Source organism: Microtus oregoni, unplaced genomic scaffold (genome assembly GCF_018167655.1).
Source record: "Microtus oregoni isolate MIOR12 unplaced genomic scaffold, Mior012 000159F_ref0000335, whole genome shotgun sequence".
NCBI lineage: Eukaryota > Metazoa > Chordata > Mammalia > Rodentia > Cricetidae > Microtus > Microtus oregoni.
In genome coordinates this window covers 496,615-521,262 of record NW_024544814.1, presented here as the reverse complement: position 1 = coordinate 521,262, position 24,648 = coordinate 496,615, and the positions used below count along the sequence as shown (strand labels likewise).

The window sequence follows — 24,648 nt, the reverse complement described above, 5'->3', positions numbered from 1 at the left end:
ACAGCATACATCACCTCCCTTTTTCTGTCTAAATAAAAAGGAAGGTTTTAACTTTAACATAGAAAAATTACAAATAGCAGGTGTGGCTAGGACCAACTCCTTGGCACTGCTTGTTGGCTCTGCCCAGTCCAACATGGCAGAGGCATGCTCACTCCTCTGAAGCCATTCTCTCTGCCCCAGATCCAGGGTCAGGTTACAGTAGTTCTCTGTTGCCATTAAGCACGTTATAGTACTCTGCCCACAAACCCCATTTAAATTCTCTGTAGCCAGACCTCCCAAAAGAGTCAGAGCTTTTCTTGCAACTAGCACAAACCAGGAAGCCTTTTTAAAGAAGCCATGCAGGTTTTGCTGCTACTGCTGAGTCAGGAAGCCTTCTCCGAAAAGAATCATGCCTCAGCTTCCTTCTAGCAAACAGAGTCCACCCAAGAAGATGCTACTACAAAATGCCATGCTTAACTCTATTTTGTGTCTAGAATTCCTTTTAAGCTTTCTCAGGTTTTATGTGGATATAGTCAACCATGTTGGCATGCCGATTTGTTGAGGGAGGCTGTTCATTCATTACCTGCAGCTCAGACCTGAAATAATCATACAGAAACATAGTATTTGTAATAGTGTTTGGCCAATAGCTTAAGCATATTTCTGGCTAACTCTTATATCTTAAATTTACCCATTTCTATTAATCTGTGTATCACCATGTGATTGTGGCTTACTGGCAAGGTTCTAGTGCAGTGCCTGTCTCCTATGGGTGGCTTCTCTCTCTCTCTCTCTCTCTCTCTCTCTCTCTCTCTCTCTCTCTCTCTCTCTCTCTCTCTCTCTCTCTCTCTCTCTCCCTGGCTATACTCTGTTAAGCCATTGTCGAAAGCAGCTTCTTTATTAACCAATAAGAGCAACACATATGTAGAAGGACTTCCCACACCAATTTAGTGTTGGCTGTCTACTGCTGGGCATGGGGCCTGTCCTCAAACATGGTCTATATACCCAATGAGACTGTATTGGAGAAAACTAATTTTTCCGTTGCAAGCTGTTGTCAGTTGGAGATAGTTTCTTCGTTAGGGGTGGGTGATCATGTCCACTTTGTCCTCTCAGTGATGGATTCATATCTGACTGGGACTTTGTATAGGTCCTGTCCATGCTGCCACAGCCTCTGTGAGATCATATGTGTGTCAGTTGTTGTATCTTGAAGTCACTGTTTCCTTGGCGTCCTCCCTCCCTTGTGGCTCTCACAATCTCTCTGCCTCCTCTTCAACATATTCCTTGAGCCCTGAGTGGAGAGGTTTGATAAAGACATCCCTTTTAGGACTGTGTATTCCAAGGCTTCTTACTCTGTGTACACTGTACAGTTGTGAGTTCTTTATTTGTTCCCATCCACTGCAGACAGAAGTTTCTCTGATGATGACTGAGTAAGACAGATATATATGTATAGCAGAATGTCATTAGCTATTACAAGGGGCCACTTGTTTGTCCCAGCTGCCCAGAGCCAAAATGACCACACAGAACCTGTATTAATTAAATCACTGCTTGACCCATTAACTCTAACTTCTTATTGGCTAACTTCTACATCTTAATTTAACCCATCTCAATTAATCTGTGCATCACCACAAGGTAGTAGCCTACCAGCAAAGTTTCAGCACATCTATCTCTGGTGGCAGAAGGTCCATGGTGTCTTTCTGACTCCACCCTTCTTCCTCCCAGCACTCAGTTCTGTGTTTCCTGCCTACCTAAGTTCTTCCCTATCAACAGGCCAAGGCAGTTTCTTTATTAATTAATAGTAATATTAGCACACAGAGGAGACTCCCAGTTCACCTCTCCCTTTCTGTTTGAATAAAAAGGAAGGCTTTAACTTTAACATAGTAAAATTACGTATAACAAAACAGGTATCAAGGAAGAATTACAGTTATTTACAATATTTATTTCTACTTTATCTTTTATCCTAACTAAGGAAAACTATAACTATCTATTCTTCAACACCATCAAAAACTCCAGAAGGATATAATATTACCTAAGTAAACAGGAAGTGCATTGTAAGCAACTTCCAAAACTCTAGAAATGACAGAGACATCTCGCTGCCTGGACAGTCATCCAAAGTTGTTTTGTACTGTTGGGACATCCATCTTCGGCCTACAGGTCCATAGTATCTAGAAGACTTTTCCATGAAGCAGGAAATTCAAAGACAGTTCAGTCACTTTTTTCTGTATCCTGCAGAATGTCTGGCAGACTTTCCTGAAGGATCATCTCATCTTTAGGCAAGTTCAGTAGTCATTTCTCTGTGTGTCCTGCATATCCAGTTAAGCAGTCCAGGCAAGAGCAGTTTCTTGCCCAAATGGCTAAGAAGCCTCTTCAACGCTCATCTTCCTTTTGAAGTAACTGATGCTGCCAGGAGCAGATGTGTCTCATTACCATGAAAAGTCCTAAATTCTTAAACATTTTTAAATGCCATGTTCTGAAGGTCTCTGAAAGTGTTGAAGACTACCTATCTAATTGAAATATATCTTCATACATCTAGAAAATCTAACTAATATGACTACAATCTTTTTTTTCTTTTTTTTTAATTGAGAAAAGGAGAGAAAAAAAACAAAAAAAAACAAGTTTCCACCTCCTCCCAGCCTCTCATTTCCCTCCCCCTCCTCCCACCCTACGCCCCCTCCTCCCACCTTTCTCCCCCTCCCCCCACTCCTTTCCCCCTCCCTCTCCAGTCCAAAGAGCAGTCAGGGTTTTCTGCCCTGTGGTAAGACCTAGGACCTCCCACCTCCGTCCATATCTAGGAAGGTGAACATCGAAACTGGCTAGGCTCCCACAAAGCCATCACATTACGTAGGATCAAACCCCCGTGCCATTGTCCTTTGCGTCTCATCAGCCCTCATTGTTCGCCATGTTCAGAGAGTCCAGTTTTATCCCATGCTTTTTCAGTCACAGTCCAGCTGGTCTTGGTGAGCTCTCAATAGATCAGCTCCACTGTCTCAGTGGGTGGGTGCATCCCTCGTGGTCCCGACTTCTTTGTTCATGTTCTCCCTCCTTCTGCTCCTCATTGGTACCTTGGGAGCTCAATCCAGTGCTCCAGTGTGGGTCTGACAGGGGAGCACGGAACCACAATTCTTAGTTAAGGGAGCCACTGTAGGGTTGGCAAGAGACCTGACCCTAGAGGGGCTCCCAGGTGCCCAAGCTGAGGTCCCCAGTTAGTTCCTTGGGCAGTTGAGGATAGGGAACCTGAAATGACCCTATCCTAGAGCAATACTGACGAATACCTTGCATATCATCATAGAACCTTCATCTGATGACTACAATCTTAACTATTATAGATGACTGTCTATTAACCTATATTTCTTAATTATACATTACGTTTTTAAATGAACTACACAAACACAATACCTTAATAAAAGGTAGAAATATACATACACTGTATAACAAAATTTACCTTAAATTTGTATCAATAAGCCAAGATCCATACCAAAGCAAATTATTCATATCTATGGCATATCCCCCTTTAATGTAAGCAAACACTTATAGATAATATTTGGGAATATGGGCATAGATTTGTCCATACTGCTTCCTGCTGTTTGGGGGCACTGTTAATCAGGTCTTTCATGGTGTATCCTGTGTGATAGGTTCATCTCAGTCAGCAGTTGGGTGAAATAATTTTTTGAGGGTGTTCATGGCAACCTTTTGGGGGTGTGACTTATCAAACCATATTGATCTGCAAATAAGGAGACTTTAACTTCTTCCTTTTCTAGTTATAGCCGAATGATCTTCAGTTGTGCTATTGACCTAGCTAAGACTTCAGGTACTATATTAAATAGATATGGAGAGATTAGATATCAGTTTCTCTCCACTAAGGTTGATATTGGCTGTGGGCTTACTGTATTTGATCATTATCATGTTTTAGTATGTACCTGTATCCCCAGTGTCTTCAGGACTTTTATCATGAAGAGGTGTTAAATTCTGTCAAAAGCCTTTTCTTCATCTAATGAGATGATCATGTGGTTTTTGTCTTTTAGTCTATTTATGTGGTGGATTACATTTATCGATTTATGTATGTTGAGCCATCTCTCATCTCTGGAATGAAACCTCCTTGATCATGGTGAATAATCTTTTTGATGTGTTTTTATATTCAGTGAGAGCATTTGATTGAGAAATTTTGCATTTACATTCATAAGGGGAATTGTTCTACAGTTTTCTTTCATTGTTGGATTTTTGTGTGGTTTAAGTATCAGGATAATTGTGTCCTCATAAACAGAATTAGGCAGTGTTCTTTCATTATAATATGAGAAGTATTGGTGTTAATTCTTTGAATTTCAGTCTGGTAGAATGTGCTCTGTAGCCATCTGGCCCTGAGCTTTTTTTGGTTGAAAGATTTTAATTGCTACTTCTATGTCTCTGGGGTTCGTGGGTCTGTTTAGGTTGATTGTATGATCTAGATTTAGCTATAGTAGATTTTTATTGATATTTTCCTGGGTATAGTAGTCTGGGCTGGCATCTGTGATCACTTAGAGCTTTTTGAACATCTGTCCAGGCCCTTTCTGGCTTTTAGAGTCTCCTTTGATAAGTCAGTTGTTATTCTAATGGGTCTGCCTTTATTGTTGACTTGCTCATTTTCCCTTGCAGCTTTTCATATTCTTTCTTTGTTCTGTACTTTCAGTGTTTTAAATATTGTGTGTTGTGGGGAGTTTCTTTTCTGCTTCAGTCTATTTGGTGTTTTGTGTGCTTCTTGTACCTTTATAATCACATCTTCCTAATTTTTTATTTTAAATTTATTTTGCATCCCTACTACAGTTTTCCCTCCCTCCTCTCCTCCCAGTTACTCTCCCCCCACCTCCCTTCTATCCCATGCCAGTATACTCCTCCTCCATTTCTATTCAGAAAAAGTCATGCCCCCCCATGGATATCAACAAAATATGGCAGGCATATCAAGTTGCAGTAAGACTAAGTTCCTCCCATTGTAATTAAGGCTGACAAGGCAACCCAGTATAAGGAATAGATGCCCAACCAACAACAAAAGAGTTAGAGTCAGCCCCTGTTCCCACTGTTAGCAGTCCCACAAGCATATTGATACTTAAAGGATTTTTAAGGGTAAAACCTGACGAACATGAAACATAAAGTTCTAATCTTTAAAAGCCGTTAACTTACTGTAGACAATTTAAAAAATACAAGTTAGTAGTCAGATATCCTCAAGGTACTGATATAATTAATTAAAGGGATAAGCCTTAGTTCCTTGTATATTTATTTAAAGTCAAGCTTAAAACAAGGAATTAGTAACAAAGTTTGTCTAATACCTGGGCAGCCCTAAGTACTTCAGAGATCTGCAGAATATGGCATTTATGACAATTAAAAGTTTATATCAGAGACTCCCAGATCCTAGCAGTGACCCAAGGTCTCCAAAAGCGTGTATTTCCCACTTTCTCTTCTGTAAGATTCAGTGTGGCTGGCTTTAAGTTGAGATCCATTTGGACTTTAAGATCCATTTGGACTTGAGTTTTGTGCATGGTGATAGATATGGGTCTATTTTAATTCTTCTACATGTTGATATCCAATGATAACTGGATATCAACATGTAGAAGAAGAACCATCAGCACCACTTGTTAAATATGCTTTTTTTTCAATTTGATATTTTTTGCTTCTTTGTCAAAAATCAGGTGTTCGTAGATATGTGTATTGATATCCAAGTCTTCTATTCAGTTCCATTGGTCCTCCTGTCTGTTCTTCTACCAATACCAGGCTGTTTTCAGTACTGTAGCTCTGTAGTAGAGTTTGAAGTCAGGGACTTTGATGCCTTCAGAAGTTCTTTTATTGTACAGGTTTGTTTAGGCTATCCTGGATTTTTTGCTTTTCCATGTGAAGTTGAGTACTGTTCTTTCGAGGTCTGTGAAGAATTTTGCTGGGATTTTGATGGGCATTGTGTTGAATCTGTAGATTGCTTCTGGTAAGATTGCCATTTTTACTATGTTAATACTGCCTACCCAAGAGGATGGGAGATCTTTCCACTTTTTGGTGTCTTCTTCAATTTCTTTCTTCAAAGATTTAAAGTTCTTGTCATTCAAGTCTTCCACTTGTTTGAATAGAGTTACTTATGGTATTTGTGACTATTGTGAAGAGTATCGATTCTCTGATTTCTTCCCAAGCCCTTTTATCATCTGTGTATAGGAGGGCTACTTATTTTTTTTTGAGTTAATCTTGTATCCTTGCTACAATTACTGAAAGTGTTTATGAGTTTTAGAACTTCCTTGGTAGAAATTTTGGTGTTGCTTATGTAAACTATCATATTATCAGCAAGCAGTGAGAGTTTGACCTCTTCTTTTCCAATTTGTATTCCCTTGATCTCCTTTTGATGTCTTATTGCTCTAGCTAGGACCTCAAGAACAATATTGAATAGATATGGAGAGAGTGGACAACCTTGTCTTGTTCCTGATTTCAGTGGAATCACTGGGAGTTTTCTCCATTTAGTTTTATGTTGGCTATTGGCTTGCTGTATATTGACTTTATGTTTAAGTATGTTCCTTGTATCCCTGCTCTCTACAAAAAGGGATGTTGTATTTTGTCAAAAGCTTTTTCAGCAACTAATGAGATGATCATGTGGTTTTATTTTCCAGTTTGTTTATATGGTGGATTAAGTTGAAAGATTTTTGTATGTTGAATCATTCCTGCATCTCTGGGATGAAACCCATTTTATCATGGTAGATGATGGTTCTGATGTGTTCTTGGATTTGATTTGCCAGTATTTTATTTAGTATTTTTGCATCAATGTTCATGAGTGAGATTGGTCTGTAATTTTCTTTCTTAGTAATGTCTTTCTGTGGTTTTGGTATCAGGGTAATTGTAGCCTAATAAAAAGAGTTTGGCAATGTTCCTTTTGTTTCTATTATGTGGAATAATTTGAGGAGTATTGGTATTAGTTCTTCTTGAAAGTCTGTAAAATTCTGAGCTGAAACCATCTGGTCCTGGGCTTTCTTTGGTCGGGAAACTTTTGATGACTGTTTCTATTTCTTTAGCAGTTATAGGTCTGTTTACTTTGATTATCTGGTCTTGATTTAATTTTGGTAAGTGATATTTATCCAGAAAGTTGTCCATTTCCTTTAAGTTTTCCAATTTTGGGGAGTACAGGTTTTTGAAATATGACCTGATGATTCTCTATATTTCCTCCTTGTCTGTTGTTATGTCCCCCTTTTCATATCTGATTTTGTAAATTTGGATATTCTTTCTCTGCCTTTTGGTTAGTTTGGATAAAGATTTATCTATTTTCTCGATTTTCTTGAAGAACCAACTCTTTGTCTCATTGATTCTTTTTATTGTTTATTTTGTTTCTATTTTGTTGATATCAGCTCTCAATTTAATTACTTCCTGCCATATATTTCTCTTAGGTGAGTTTGCTTCTTTTTTTTTCTAAAGTTTTCAAATGTTCTGTTAATTCACTAGTGTGGGATTTTTCCAGCTTCTTTATGTAGGCATTTAGTGCTATGAACTTTCCTCTTTCCACTGGTTTTATCGTGTCCTATAAATTTGGGTATGTTGTGTTGTCATTTTCATTGAATTTTAGAAAGTCTTTAATTTCTCCCTTTATTTCTTCCTTGACCCATTGATTATTCTGGTGAGCATTGTTTAATTTCCATGCTTTTATGGGCTTTCTGGATTTAGTATTTCTGTTGACTTATAGTTTTAAACCATGGTGATTTGATAATATACGTGGGGTTATTCCAGTTTTTTTTTTTGTATTTTTTGAGGTTTGTTTTGTTACCAAGTATGTGGTCAATTTTTGAGAAGGTTCCATGAGGTGCTGAGAAGAAGGTATATTCTTTTCTGTTTGGATGGACTATTCAATAGACATCTGTTAAGTCCATTTGAGTCATAACATCTGTTAGTTCTCTTATTTCTCTGTTCATTTTTTCTCTGACTTACCTGCCCAGTGGTGAGAAGGGAGTGTTGAAGTCTCCCACTATTAGTTTGTGGTGTTTGATGTATGATTTAAGCTTTAGACATGTTTCTTTTACATATGAGGGTGCCCTTGTATTTGGGGCATAGATGTTCAGTATTGAGATTTCTTCTTGATGGATTTTTCCTGTGACTAATATGAAATTACCTTCTTTTGACTGATTTTAGCTTGAAGTCTATTTTGTTAGATATTAGGATAACTACACCTGCTTGTTTCTTAGGTCCATTTGATTGGAATATTTTTTCCCAACCCTTTACTATGAGGTGATGTCTGTCTTTGAGGTTGAGGTGTTGTTTTTTGGTATGCAGAAGAAGGATGGATTCTGCTTTTGTATCCAGTCTGTTAGCCTGTGCCTTTTTATATAGGTTAGTTGAGTTCATTTATATTAAAGAATATTAATGACCAGTGATTGCTATCTCCTGTTAATTTAGTTTTCATTGTTGGTGATATTAATTTGTGTATTTTTTTCTTCTTTGGGATTTGCTACTATGAGACCATCAATTGCCTGTGTTTTTGTTGATGTAGCCAACTTCCTTTGGTTGCAGTTTTCCTTCTAGTATTTTGAGTAGGGCTGGGTTTGTGGCTAGGTATTGGTTAAACCTGGTTTTGTCATGGAATATCTTGTTTTGTCCTTTTGTGATGATTGAAGTTTTGCTGGGTATAGTAGTCTGGGCTGACATCCATGGTCTCTTAATGTCTGCATAACGCTTTGACCACGACCTTCTGCCTTTTATTGTCTCCGATGAAAAGTCGGGTGTAATTCTAATAGGTCTGCCTTTATATGTTACTTGGCCTATTCCTATGTACCTCTTAATATTCTTACTTTATACTGTAGGCTTAGTGTTTTGATTATTATGTGGATAGGGGACTTTTTTTTTAATTTTGAACCAGTCTATTTGGTGTTCTGTAAGCTTCTTGTATCTTCAGTGGCATATCTTTCATTAGGTTGGGAACATTTTTTCTATCATTTTGTTAAATATATTTTCTGTGCTTTTGAGTTGAACTTCTTTTCCTTCTTCTGTACCTATTATTCTTAGGTTTGGACTTTTCATGGTGTCCCATATTTCCTGGATATTTTGTGTTAAGCTTTTATTAGATTTAATGTTTTCTTTGACTGATGAGTCTATTTGATCTATTATATCTTCAACGCTTGAGATTCTCTCTTCCATCTCTTGTATTCTGCTGTTTATGTGGTTTCTGATCATTTTCTCATGATTTCTGCTTCCATAATTCCCTCAGTTTGTATTTTCTTTATTGTCTCTATTTCAGTATTCAAGTTTTGAATAGTTTCTTTCATATGTTTAATTTCTTTTTCTTGGTTTTCTTTAATTGATTTGCTTATGTCTTCAAATTTTTTGTTTGTCTTTTCCTCCATTTCTTTGAGGGAATTTCTCATTTCCTCAATCTCCTGAAGTTATTTTTTAGGTCATTTTCTTCTGCTTCATCTATATTTGGTTGTTCAAGTCTTGCTGCTGTAGAGTTTTTAGGTTTTACTGGTGTCATGGTTGCTCTTTGTGGTGTTGCATGTGTTCTTACCTTTTCTACTCATCTTTTCCTCTAGTAGGTGAGGTTGGAGCTGTCAGTGATTCTGTTGATTAATGTTCTAAGTGCCAGTGAATCCAAAGCTCAGATGGTTGTTCTTTGTGGTACAGTCAGTGCCATGGTTATAATTACCATCGTGGTCACTCCTTTGAAGGCGTAAATCACAAACAATCCCACAGCAGTTTGGAATTATGATTAATAAGGTGGTATTTATTTATAGGGGAAAAAAACTTACAGATCACCGTCCCAGACAACAGCCCTCTCTGCAATCAGGAAGGAGTCTAGTTGCTGGAAGCGGAGCAGGAAGTAAGAGAGAGCGAGGAGGGAAGACGCCGCTTTTTCAAAGAGAGAGACCATGCCCCAATGGGCTGGTATCTCAGCGGCTATTGGCTGGAGTAGCGGAAGGACCTCCCGCAACACTCCTTGTTCTTGGAGGTCGCTCAGCACTCCTGGGCTTTCCTCAACTCCCTTGGAGTTTGCTGTCTCAGGCCTGCTCTAGCCTAGGTTGCTGGCTCAGACCTGTTTTTGTAAATGGCCCTGGTCTAGATCCATTCTTGCAGAGGTTCCTGGCTTAAGTTTGGTCCTGTAAAGGACTCTGGCTCTGATCTATACCTCACCCCGAGTTCCCGAGATCAGGTGTACCCACACCTGCATAGGACCTGGCTCAGGCTTTCTCCCTCAAAGGTCCTAGACTCACACTAGGACCCACAGAGGTTTCTGGTTCCTGCCTATTCCCAGACCAATGCCCAGACCCACAGAAGTCTTGACTTAGGCCTACGACCTCTGAGGTCCCAGACTCACGCCTGGACCTGCAGAGATCTCTAGTTCCTGCCTACTCCCTTGGAGATTCCAGATTCACGCCCAGACCCGCAGGGGTCTTGGCTCAGACCTAGTTCCTTGGATGTCTTAAACTCACATCCAGACCCACAGTCCTGGCTTAGGTCTACCCCCTTGAAGGTCCCAGATTTACATCCAGACCCACAGTGGTCTCTTGCTCTGGCTTACTTGCTCAGCGGTTGCTCTCCAGTATCTGCTCCTGTAGAGTTCGTTGTCTCAGGTCTTCTCTGGCCCAGGTTGGTGGCTCAGTCCTGCATTGGCAAATGTCCCTGGATTGGATCTGCTCCCCCTCCCATGTATCTGAGTTTCTCATGTCCACGCCGTCCTAGGGCCTATGTAGCTGTTTCAGTCTTGCTTTCCGTGGAGCTCACCACCTCAGGCCTGCTCTGGCTTAGGTTGCTGTCCCAGTCCTGTTTCTGCAAATGACCCTGGTCTGAATCTGCTCCTGCTCTCATGGAGTTCACTGTCCAAGGCCTGCTTTGGCCCAGGTCACTGGTTCAGTCCCATTCCTGTGTTTGGACTTTCTTTAGTGCTTCTATTTCTACTTTCATGTATTGAACTCTATCATTTCAGTTGACTTTTTGTTTGTGTTTTCACAGACTTCATTAAAGACTTCATTTATATCTTCTTTAAGGACCTTGAGCATATTCATAATAGCTATTTTGAAGTTCTTGTCTTCTGTTTGCATTTCTCAGGGCCTGATGTAGTTATGTGCTAAATATTATGCTTTCATGTAAGTGCCTATGCATTTGCAATTGGAATTATTGGGATTCTAGGTTTGATATTTGGTCCCAGTTGGGTGGGTGTTTCATTCCTTGGTTTCTCTTTCTGTCTCTGGATCTTCGGGAAGTGTGCTGGCTCTGTGTTTCCTGGAGGGGAGTGCTTCTGCATGTTGGTGGCTTGTAGAGAGGAATAGATGTGGACCAGGAGAAAAGGCTGAGAGAGGCTTCAAAAAAGAGCTAAGGGGATCCTACTCACACCTAGTGATGTGCTTCACAGGGACTTGGAGGTGTGGTGGGAAGGGGGTTACAGGAAGGCTTAGAATTATCTAGAAAGGTAGGGATGAAAGGCGAAGGAGTGCCCTGGGTCTGAACCAGGTGTTGCAGTCTAACGTGAATTAAGCTGAGGTAGGAGAGGCGTATGGAATCAAGCTGTTTGTTACAGGACTGAGGGTGGGAATGGAGAGATCATAATGGAAGACAGGAAGGGTAGTGTGGTTTACCTACCTGAGTTCCTGCTAGGTGTGGCCACTGGGGATTCTGTATAGAAAGTGTTTTTAGGATTGGGGCCTGACAGGAAAGAAAGGGGATAGACTACAAGTAGGGTTGAGAGAGTCAGCAGGAAGAAAGAAAGATGGGTCTGCTGCAAGCTTAGGTGGAGTCTCCAGGGAAGGAAGACAGAGAGGACAAGACCCTGTGAGCAGTCTGTTACAAGGGCTGGTGATGTGCCTGGGGAAATTGCAATGTTGGACGGGAAGGAAAGTGAAGGTGGCCTTCCTGTATTTGTTTTCTTTATGATAGTCATTCTCATGCAGTCAGTGCTAGGGTGTCTTTTCATACATTTTTGGCCATATGTACTTCTTTTCAAAACTCTGTGTTCACTTTATTTATTTTGACTGCTTAAGATTTTAAGTTTATATTAATTACCTCTTTGAAACACAGCTGGCAAAAATTCCCTCCCATCTTCAGGTTATCTTTACCATTTCCTCCTTCAGAAATGTCATGTCTATTCCTATTACTGGGAGTTCTTTATATTTTCCTTTTCAGTTTCAAGATTCACATTAAGGTAGTTAATTCATTCTGATTTTATTTTTATGTAGGATGAGAAATAGGAGTCTAGTTTTATTCTTTTAAATGTGGATATCCAGTTTTCCCAGATTTCTCAGCAAAATTTATTGAAATATCTCTTTTAATTTATGGTTTTAGACCTAGACAATCAGATGACTTAAGTGGTGACATAAGTGGTGATTTTTTTTCATTTCCTTTATTCTTTTGTCTTCTCCAACTTTTCATTCTTCTTCAGCCTCCTTTCAGGAGCTTCTCCTCCCACACCACCTCCATTCCCTGAAGGGAGGATTTTGGTGTATACCCTTCCATCCCTTTCTCCTCAGACTTACCCTTAGTCCTCTTGCCTCCCACCCCACCTTCATTCCCTTGGGGCTCCACCACTTGTTGCAGGACCCAGGATCTCCTTAGCTCTTTCCCACTGTTCCTTCCAGCCTTACCTTCTATCCCATCTCCATTTCTTTATGTCACCTGCCAAGCCACAGGCACACTTTCTACTCAGACACACAGGGCTGAAACACAGGCAATTTGTATTATCCTCTTCTGATTTCCCTAGAATTATTGTTCATCCTAAAGCAGCCTGCAGAGACCCTCCCCACCTAGCTTCACTCCCTGAGAACAACACTTCTTCATGCGGCCCCTGATTCCCCTAGCTCTTTCCAGCTACTTTTCTCAGCCTTTTCTCCTAGCCTGCCTTCATTCCTTTGAGTTACCCTCTAACCCATTAAACTTCTTTTCTATCAGGAACCCCAAATCCACTGCACATAGCTAGGACCTAGAATAGGCAACAGCAACCAAATAACAGAACATCCACACAACAAAGAGGAGACCAGTTATCTACTCCAAACACTTCAGATATCATATAACTCTAGATGCCTAGATCCTAGTGCATATCACAAATATGAACAGTAGGACATTTCTCCACCAGAAGCCAGCAACCCTATTGCAATATGCCCTGAGAAAAGCTATTTAGTTGAAGCACAGGCAAGGACTTCAAAATCATAACAATGAATATGTTCAAGGATCTTAGAGTTTGAATAAATGCCTTTATGAAAATACAAATAGTTGAATGAAAAAATTTTAAGACATGAAAGTACAATTTAACAAAGAAATAGAAACACTAAAGAAACCAAAACTGAAATAAAACCCAGAGTGGAAATTTAAAAATGTAGACTGTAAAACAAAAATCTCAGCAGAAAGCCTTCTCAACATATATATTACAAGACATATCAGAGAGAATTTCAGTTCTTGAAGACTGTAAACAGGCACAAAAATCTACTAAACAAAGCTACTCCATGAAAAGAAAAGCAGTTTATTGGGGCAGACTGCCAGGCTGTATCAAGTAGCACAGTACAGCACCCAGCCACAAAAGCTTATTGAGTTTTATATGGGTAGATAACAGGGGAAACAGTTTGGGGGCCAGAACAGCCAGTTAGTGAGTATAGGAACTGTTTTAGAAAGATGAGGCCCTAACAATTGCCGTTAGGAAAGATCAGGCAACTTTTAAAGGCCTCTGAGATATATTTAAGGTTTCTGTTTTCTAGCAAAATCTAGGTGACATGGTGGTCCAGCCTTCATCTTAAAACATTATCCCCAGGACTGCCATTTGGGGCCAGTTTTGTGACCTAACAAAGATAAAAAGTAGAAGAAATGGATAGTTGAGTTAAAGTGATAAATCATTTCTGTTGGTCTGTGTGCTGTGCTGTTTTGTTAATATGGATGTTTGATACACTGTGAAATCAGTTGCTTTATCTAGTCAGGGTCTTGTGTACATCTAAATCCCCCATTTAGTATATATTGACATAGATTAATATAGCCTTTGTTGCATTGGTATATATTCCTTTTATTCCTAGTATCCGTAGAATTTTTGTCATGAAGTGATGTTGAACTTTGTCAAGGCATTTTCTGTATCTGTTTAGGTTATCATCTAATTTCTAGTCCTTAATTTGTGTGCTATGTTACATTTGTTGATTTGTTGTATATGTTGAGCTATTCTTGGTATCTCTGGAATGAAACTCACTTATTAAGGTATACAGTCTTTTTAATACATCACTTAATTTCAGGAGCCATTGGTGGCCAGCCACATTTAGCTTTCTGAGTATGTGTCCTTAATAGGTTCTTACTCACCCAAGAGATTCCTTGAGACTTTTCATCCTGGGGTAGCTAATGTGTAGACCATAAGTTGGTCCCCAAGTCCACAGAAAGTGGGAGAAACAAACAGCACAGAAATCTATACTGGATGGGAATTGCTCAGGGAACCTGGTACTTTACTTGAATGTCTCGGTGTTTCATATCCCACTCAGGGACTAACTATCCTGTGAAAGATGAAAGAGGAAATACAGGAATTCACTGGACTTGCCCTCAGAGCTCTGGCTCCTGTTTGTCAGCAAATAACACAGTGGGGAAGCAGCTCCCAAGTCCCTCCACCATGGGCTCAGGCCTATCAGTGTCTACTGTGACCTTAACTTGAAGGAATTTACACCAGTAAAGGTGGCTCTGAAGCCACCATAGGCCATACCTTCTACTGCCTAAATGTGATGCAGAGTGTTTGTAGGATTCGTGAATTGTGGTTGTCCTTTGTTTTCAAGTCTCCGTAGAATACTTCAGTATCAAACAATAGCCCTTTATATAATTTTTGGAGAGGCCTCCTTACTGTTTTTCACAGTACCTGTGCTAATTTACATTCTCACTAACAGTTGTTCAAGGCGTCCATTTCTTCAACCACAACAACATTTGAATTCTTTTTTTGATACGAGCCATTCTTACTGGGTTGTGATGATACCTCATTCTGATTTTGATTTGCTTTTACCCTGGTTGGTGACATTGAGCATTTTTCAAATGTCTATTGGAGATTTGTATGTCTTCTATTGAGGTATGCCTATTTAGATCTATTGCCCATTTTATTTGGTCTATTTAGGATTATTTGTTTTTTTTTTTTTTTTGTAGCTCCTGGTATATTCTAGTATGGATGAGCATCTAACAATGTTTTCGCCTAGTCTCCTGTTTCTTCACTCTGCCAGTTGTTTCCTGTATAGATGTTTTCAGTATGATGGGAAGTATTTCTCCTGTGTTTTTAAATACTCTCACAGCTTCATGTCTTATATTTATGTTTTTCCCACTTTGAGTTGACTTTCATATAGCATGAAAGAATGTCAAGTTTCTGTATTTTGAATGCAGCTTTCTTAGCATCATGTTTTGAAGTGACTGATATTTTTCCAGTGTACAATTCCAGTGCCTTTGTCAAAAAATATTTTTAATGTAGTAGTTGCTTATAAAACGAGGTTCTGCTTATTGGAGTTTCTGTCTTTCCCAGTTGCCACAGCCAAAAAATCCCAAAGAAAATACACAGAAGTCTACATTAATCATAAGCTGATTGGCCCATTAGCTCAGGCTTTGTATTAGTTCTTGTCACTTATATTAACCCATTATTCTTATCTATGTTAGCCACATGGCTTGGTACCTTTCTCATCAGGGCAGGTTACATCTTGCTTCTTCAGTGGATGGGCCAGGACTGCTCAAAGAGCTTCCTTCTTCCCAAAATACTCCTGTTCTCATTGTCCCACCTCTACTTCCTGTCTGGTTTTCCCACCTATACTTCCTGCCAGTCTACCGATCAATCAGCATTTATTTAAAATATAATTGACAGAATATAGAATTGTCCTGTACCAATTGCTTAAGTTCAGTTCTATTGGTCTTGGTGTCTTTCTTTTTGGCCAGTACCTTAATGCTACTTTAGTTACTAGATTTCAGATGTATGTCTTGGAAGATGCTGTTATCCTTCCAGCTTTGATCTTTTATGTCTCACTTCTTTGACTATATGCATTGATTTGCATATTCATATAGATTTCAGGATCCTTTGCCTGGTTCTATGAATGTAGCCATTACAATTTTGATGAGGATTGCTATACAATGCCTATGCCTCCTCCTCTATGTAAAATCTTTCTCCATCTTTTTTTTTTAGCTATTTTAAATATAATATGTATAGCATTGCAAATAAATCATCCAGCAATGTTTTTTTTAAGTTTCCCTGGACCTAGGGAGATGGCTCTGTGGGTAAAAGCACCTGTCATGCAAGCACAAGGACTTGAATTCAAGTCTCCTGAACCAGTGTAAATAGATATGGCAGAAGCATTGTGTAACCCCAGTGTTGCAGTAGACAGAGTCAGGAAAGATGCCTGGGGCTTACTGACCTCCAGTCTAAGTCCAGGTTCGATGAGAAGCCCTGTGTCCAGTGAAGACGGTGGAGAGACATACCACAGGGCACCTGATGGCCTCCTCTGCCCTCTCGTATGCAACTACACGTGTCCCCCCATGTGTCCTCACAAAGCAAAGTTACACATTTACATAGGCAACACAAATGCTTTTCTTCTTTTATCTCCTCCCTACCCTCTCCTAGACCTAATGTGTTTCTTATCAACAGCTCAGTAGTGTATACAATAATATGAGCAGGTGTTAACTTCTTGGACAGAGTGTTACACCTAGCCTGTTAGGTGTCTTGAGGAAGGAGAGAGACAACACCTATGGGATCCAAAGATTTTATTGAATCACCACATAAGTGGGACACTGATCAATCAGGGCTGCAGGATAAGGACTCAGGAGCTTTGTTTCTCCTGACAGCACCAAGCTAGGGCAAAAATGGGGTTTATGAGCACAAAAATCACAAACATTTGGTGCCAGGCTATGGTTACAATTTCCACCAATCTGGAATTAGAGACAAGGGGCTTCCTTGAGTGTCCCATCGTTGTCAACCAATATACAATGCAAGTCTTTAAGTTCAACCAATCAGATTCATTTGTTCCTTTTGTGTTAGGAACAGCCTTAAAGAATTAAATATGCATAATTACGATTTCTGTGGTTTAGGGAAGAGGTGGATCAGCCATTGCAAAGTTCTTAGCTCCACTCTGTTGTAATAGGAGCGGCAGGGCTTCATCCCCGGCACCCGGCCGCCCACATGGCTAGCTCTAGCTCATGCCCAGAAATAATTACACGGAAACTGTATTCTTTTAAACACCGCTTGGACCATTATATCTAGCCTTTTCTCGGCTAACTCTTGCACCTGGACTAGCCCATTTCTTATAATCTGTGTAGCCCACGAGCTGGCTTACCAGGAATGATCTTAACCTGCATCTGCCTGGAGTGGAAGAATCATGGCGACTCCTCGACTCAGCTTCTTTCTACCAGCATCCTGTTCTGTTTACTTCACCCACCTATGTTTTAACCTATGAGGTGAGGGCCAGGCAGTTTCTTTATTGCTTAACCAATGAAATCAACAGATTGATATATGACACTCCCACATCACTTCCCCTTTTTCTGTTTAAACAAAAAAAGGAAGGCTTTAACTTTAACATAGCAAAATTACATATAGCAAAACAGTTATCAAGCAAGAATTACAGTTACAATATTTATATCTATTTTATCTTTTATCATAACTAAGGAAAACTATAACTATCTATTCATTCTTCAACTCCATCAAAGACTCCAGAAGGATATAATACTACCTAAGTAAACAAGAAATAAGAAAACTCTACAAATAACAGAGACATCTCGCTGCCTGGACAGTCACCCAAAGTTCTTTTGTACCGTTGGGGCATCCATCTTCAGCCTTCAGGCCCATAGTATCCAGCAGACATTTTCATCAAGCAGGAAATTCCAAAGACAGTTCAGTCACTTTCTGCTGTATCCTGCAGAATGTCTCGCAGACTCTTTCATGAGTCAGGAACCCCGAAAGACCATCTCACCTTTAGGCAAGTTCAGCAGTCCTCTCTCTGGGGGTTCTCTTTGTCCAGTTTATGCAACAGTCCAGGCAAGAACAGTTTCTTGCCCAAATGGCTATCAAACTCCATAAGGATCCTCTTTGATGCCCATCTCCCTCTCGACGTAGATTGGTGCCGCCAGGAGCAGATATGTCTCATTGTCATGAAAAGTCCTAAGTTATTGAAATATTTTAAATGCCATATTCTGTAGCCTTTGAGAGATATGAAGAATGCCTATCTGAAATATATCTCTATATATCTAGAAAATCTAAGTAACATGACTACAAGCTTTACTATCATTGATGATTATCCATTAGCAACCTATATTTCTTATTATACATTACATTTTAAAAGAACTACACAATCACAATACCTTAATCAATATCAGAAATACATATACATATAACAAAATTGACCTTAAAATCCACACAAATGCAAATTATTCATACCTATATTATTTCCCCCTTTAAATGTAAAAGAACATTTATAAACAATATTTTGGGAACATGGGCGCAGTTTTTTCTCTCCAAACTGCTTCCTGCTGAATGGGGGCTCTGTTAATCAGATCATTTAGGGTGTAACCTGTGTGCCAGGTTTATCTCAGTTGGCAGATGAGTGAAGTAATTTTTTGAGGGTGTTCATAGGAACTTTTCGGGAGGTCGTGGTCTATCATACCATATCGGGATAGATGCAATCCACAGGGTCTGGTCCTCTGTGAAAACAAAAGAAGACCCTCTCCAAAGCATCATATCCTTAGACCCAAATTTTGAAATCGTAATACCCTTATATCCATTCTGGTTTAGCTTGGCAGCCCATGTAATGAAATGTCTCTCTGTACTTAGCTCCTTTACAGTCAAAAATTTTAAAGAAAACACAATGTACATAATCCTGACTCTCTGTGAATTTTCCATTTTTACATGACTTATTTTTCTTTATTTCTTTTAATCTCTTAACTAACTGTACTCTGTCTCTTTAAAGACTTTACCTTTTTTTAAAAACCATTAACTTTATTCTCTATATTCTTTTTCTTCTCTCTCTCAAGCCTACGTACATTCATCCAACAGTGTAGTCTTTTATGTTTGAATCTGTCCTATTGTGAATCTGCAATTTTTTACTATCCAGGAGCACTTTTGATTTGCGCCTTTAAATCATTAGGCGCTTAAGAATCTAAGCTGTGACATTCCTAGGTCAAAAACTGGTACTGCCTGCTGGCCCCGCCCAGTCCAACATGGCGGAGCCACTTGTGCCTCTGATCCTTGCACATTGCACCACTAGCATGGCAGAGCTGCTTGTGCCTCTGAGCTGCGGCACGCAATGTCCCCCTTTTAGGCACACAGCAGTCTAGTTGCCATCAAACAAATCGTAGCACTTTACTCCAAATGCTCCATTCAAAAGCTCTGTCTCCCGCAGGAACCAGACAGAGATTGCGATGGTGGCACAGCCCAGAAAGCCAGCATTTTAAAACAGCCAGTTTTTTTCCTGCTGCTGAGTCAGGAAAATTTCAAAATGGAGGACATACCATTTTGTGCTAGCTCTGGAGCTGCCAGGTAGGAGCGGCACTCAGCACTTTAATTCTGAGACTGAGCGTGCAGCACAGAAATTCTTTTCATCCAAGTCACAGCCAAATCTGACACGCAGAGCACTGCGCAGTCTGAAAACACGCCATGCCCTTCCACCTGCCTAAGCCTGATTCGGCTGCCTGCCCACTTGCAGGCAGGGAGTGCTGAGCCATAGGCACAGGCTCAGAGCACTCTCCTTCCGATCCCAAGTGGGAACACCAACATCCAGTCCCATAAAATCCATTGAAATGCTTTAAAGCCAGAGTTCACGCTGACAGAACAGCCCCAAGAAGCCGGGCTTTAAAATGATGCAGCGTTTTTTCTGCTGCTGATGCCGAATCAGGAAATCTCTCTACAGCTAGTCACCAACTAACAGCCAAAAGCTGTGTTAAAGTCTGTTTTTTTTTTCTGATTAAAATTAAGCTCTCTCAGGTTTTACGTGAAGTTCTTTACCACGCTGGGCGCCACTCTGTTGTAATAGGAACGGTGGGGCTGCATCCCTGGCACCCGGCCACCCACATGGCTAGCTCTAGCTCATGCCCAGAAATAATTACACGGAAACTGTATTCTTTTAAACACAGCTTGGCCCATTATATCTAGCCTTTTCTCGGCTAACTCTCACACCTGGACTAGCCCATTTCTTATAATCTGTGTAGCCCATGAGCTGGCTTACCAGGAATGATCTTAACCTGCGTCTGCCTGGAGTGGGAGAATCATGGCGACTCCTCGACTCAGCTTCTTTCTCCCAGCATCCTGTTCTGTTTACTTACCCACCTATGTTTTGACCTATGAGGGCCAGGCAGTTTCTTTATTGCTTAACCAATGAAATCAACAGATTGGTATTTGACACTCCCACATCACCCCTAGGGCTTGGGAACCTGAACTTTACTTCACCCTGCAGGTAATGTGAAGTAAAGTGGCAGTACTCAAATCAAGGTCCTTTGCCTGCTCCCTTCAATAGCTGGGTAAATGGAAATATACATACCCTATAATCCAGGAGTTCCACCTTCAAGTTCATGCACCAAGAATTTCCTGGCATGTGAACAAAGATGCGCACGCGCACACACACACACACACACACACACACACACGAATATTTGACCATTGCCTGTGATAGAAATTAATAAAAAAGTAAATGTCCAGAAATTGAGTATATTTGCTAAATTTAATGTATTTAGATTTTGCAAGTGTCCAGAAAAGAGTTACATTGAATGAACTAAATATATAGATAGCAAAAATTTAAATCTTACAAGATTAAGGAAGGTAAGCTGTAGAATAATACAATACAATATTTAAATTTCAGGACACAGTAATACTTTACAGATGGAGTTTTTAAAAGACAGTGATTGTTTTTGTATTATTTTTTGAAACTTTTCTATATTTGGAAACATTTCTGTAGTAGTTGAAAGAATAAGAGAAAGGAAAGTCCCAACAGGAATATTTATCTTTTGCTTTAAACTGTGTCCACATTTTAGAATTTCTTCTTGCATATTCAAAATATTTTTAATAACTATGTTAAAATGAGAAGAGGTTTCTGATTAAGCATACTGTATTTCCTGAGAACTCCTCAACCACAGTAAATGTTTTACAATCGGACTGGCTTTGATGGTGTGTACTCGTAAGCCCAGTGCTTGGAAGCTGGAAACCAGTGAGCTTCAAGTTTCAGGAATTACAGACCACGCTAAGTTACATAGTGAAATCCCTATCTCACGAAAGCAACAGCAGCAACAAAATAACCAGAAATCCCTATGTGATTAGCTCCACTATCTCTATTAGACATCAAAACCCAATGATGCTCAGATTCCCTGTTTGTAGTTCTGTTGTCTATATGTAGAATATGTAGATCTCATATTATTTAAATCACCTCTTGATTACATGTAATGTCTAGCACAATGTAAGTTCTAAGTAAACAGCTTTCTGGGTTGTTGGAATGATAACAAGATGAAAAGTCAGTTTCTACTCAGAATGCTTTTGTTCTACAATTAATTAAGCCCATAATTGAACCCTCATAGGGTTCTGTGCCATAGGTACAGACTTTAGGTATATTTTGTCTACTGATATTTCTTTCTGAAAAGTAATTTTAATGTCTTATTTGTGGTTTTGCAGAATAATAAATCTAAGCTAAATTTAAATCTATTGCACATAACTAAAATGGATTATTATTGGGATTTCTAAGTTTGATCACTCCCTTAGAGTGTTATATTACTCAGATGTGAATTATATATGAATCTGTCTGCCAATATTGTTCAGACAAGTTAAAATGCTTAAAGTTTAGAATGTGGCTCTCTGAGATGGTTCAGCGCCCTCTTGTGGCAGGAAAGTATTTTTCAAAGGTTTGTTTTAAAAGTTTTGCAGAACAGTGAGTTGGGCTTTTTTCCAAAATATTTGTTAATTTTCCCTTTAATTATGTTGGTAGTTGTGTACCAGTGAATACGTGTGTCTGTGGAAGACAGAGGTAGTATACCGTGCCCCCCCCCGTTTTGGGAATTAAAGAGAGACGTGAGCCTCTGGACATGGCTACTAGAAACTGAACTGCTGAGCCATCTCTGTAGCTCCTATTTTAAAAATTGTAGGTCAGTTTCCAAAGCCAAACTACACACACCCAAAACCCACCCAAAAGGTAATAAGACAATAATATGAATTCATTTTTTTTATTTCAGAACCAAGTGGATATGCTGCTTCAGGAAATGGCAGATGAAGCTGGGTAAGGTGTTGTTAGTCTAGTGCTTTTGAATAATCTTGATTTAATAGAGGGTCTAAAATTTGATGAAACAATGTTAGAGTGTGGCTAAGTGTTTTTGCCTAATATATGTGAGGTCCTGGACTGGAGCATAGTACTACTAAGCACTACTATGGATTGAAAATTTTGTCTTTAAAACCTTCCTGTAGCAGTAAACAAACAAATCTCTTTCACTGGGGTGATGTGAACTTGGGGAGCTGCATTAAATATTTTAAACCTCAGCTGTGTAGTTGGTTGAAATCCTTGGTTCCTCAAGGACCTCTGAATCAACTGAACAGGGCCTGTATAACCTCACAGAGACTGAAACAGCAACGACACAGCCTACACAGGTCTCTAACAGGTCCTCTGTGTATATATTATAGCTCTCAGCTAAGTGTCTTTATGGGACTCCTGGGTGTGTGAACGAGCTCTGATCTTTGCACCTTCTCTTAGGGCTCTTTTTCTTCTGTTGGAAGCCTATTCTTTTCTAATGAGAGACAGAAAAGGAAGGGATGCAGAGGAGAGGGGAGGTGGGAAGCAGAGAGGAACTGGGAGGAGTGGACCATGCGGAAACTACAATCAAAGTATATTATATGAGAAAATCTATTTTTAATAAGTGAAAAGTTATACCTAACATTTAAAGCATAAAAAACTAAATCTAAAATAAATAAAATGAAAAAATCTTTAAAAATTTTAATTCAAAGAAGAAGAAAGAAAATCCTGGTTCCTACTAAAAGAATTTAGGAACTGAATCTGGGTGTTAAGGCTACATTTATCTTTGAATTTTTTGACAGTTTATTAATTTGCCTTCACAGTAAAGGAGACAAATAATATCCAGAAAATAGAGTACAACAGATGATGATTATTTTGCTCTTTTGTTTAGTGCATTAGATTATGTCTCAGTCTTTAGTCAGCTTTTCTATTCCAATATTATACCACCTCTATGGATCACTATTTGAACTCAAGAAAAATACTTTAAAATCATCATTAAAGTATCCAAAGGTGTTCTGAAGACATTCAAGTTCTATTTACATGTAAACACAATTTTTATTTAAAGTGATAAAAGGATATAGTAGCCAAATTTGCAGTACTTATTTGATTATTATAAAATGTCTATATTAACATCATTTGATATGATTATTTGTAAATTCATCTTTAGCCTTGATCTCAATATGGAGCTCCCACAGGGGCAGACAGGCTCTGTTGGTGCAAGTGTTGCTTCTACGGAGCAGGTAGAGGTTGAATTTTTTTATTAATATACTTATTCATATTTAAATTAAAAATTTGGGAAATGTATGATTTATAAGATATGTATATATTTGTATATAAGGAAATATATATTCACTTTTTATAAAGAGTATTTTTCTACTATGACACATCATTAAAATGAACAAAACCGGAACAGCCAATAGCTGTGTAATAGTGGGCGTTTTCAATTTGCATGCACATTTTATTTTGTAGACTGTTTTGATAACCTTTATAGTTGCTGTTCTAAGTTTTTAAGTTTCTTTTTAGCTGTTTAAGAAAACTAAATGCCTAATGTTTATATAAATTTTATAAACAAGATTTTAAATTGTATTTAAAATGTTAAGGGGATTACACGTTTTAATGGTTCATATTTGTTACAGCCTTCGATGATTTGTAAATTTGGCTTTCTCTAGGATGAACTGTCACAGAGGCTTGCTCGTCTTCGTGATCAAGTGTAACTTAAATAACTGGTGCTTCTGTTTCCTCCACGTGTGTCTGAAACAGCCTCTGTGTTTGTATGTAAAGTTGCACTCTAGTGAGAAAAACATTATACATGCCAGAATGTTTGAACATTATTTATATATGATGCTTTATTTTGCCTTGTGTAATTTGCAGTGCATTAAGAAATTCCATGGAATTTCCACATTGGCAGATTTTATAATTCGGAATATTATTTGTAAAGGTGTAAGGGACATATTTTTGTAGATGTCTTTGACAAAGCTAGCATTAATTTTCTTTATATTATATGTCTTCCTCAAATAGTAGAGAAAACATCTAGCACCTACTAACTAAAGTAATTTTGTCAGAATAAAGGCTTTGTTTTTAGGGAATTTTCAGTCATTGTGATGAAATGTGATGTTGTAAAAATAAAAACAAGGAAAGCATGTTTATTTAATATGTTTACATAGCCCCAAGCGTCACAAATAGGCTGTATCATTTTCTATAGGACTTTTAAAAATTATTTTTATTTTGTATGTGATTGTTTTGCCTGCATGTATAACTGTAATAATACTTGTGTGCCTGGTGCCCACAGAGGCCAGAAGAGGACATTGAATCCCCTGGAACTGGAGTTACAGACAGTTGTGAGCCAACATGTGGAAGCTGGGAACTGAACCCAGCCCTTCCAGAAGAATAGCCAGTGCTCTTAACTCTTGGGCCATATACCCAGCCCATTTTGTTTAGTTTTGTTGTAGGATTGTTTTTAAAGTCAGCGTGGGAATATGTAATGCAGAGTAGTCTCAGACTCAGTGATCCTTCAGCCGTGGTCTCTTGGTGTATGCTATCACAC

The 24,648-nt window shown here is 39.0% G+C and overlaps 1 protein-coding gene across 1 annotated transcript in view; it reads left to right on the top strand.

Moving 5' to 3' along the window:
• LOC121445096 (charged multivesicular body protein 1b-2) overlaps positions 1–24,387 on the top strand; it is a 58,638-nt gene extending 34,251 nt beyond the window's left edge. The window contains exons 6-8 of the mRNA XM_041647097.1: positions 22,054–22,097; positions 23,272–23,344; positions 23,774–24,387. Of these exons, the coding sequence (XP_041503031.1) occupies positions 22,054–22,097; positions 23,272–23,344; positions 23,774–23,818 (162 nt within the window). The 3' untranslated portion in view covers positions 23,819–24,387. The remainder of the gene's footprint in view (positions 1–22,053; positions 22,098–23,271; positions 23,345–23,773) is intronic.
• Positions 24,388–24,648: the final 261 nt, after the last annotated feature.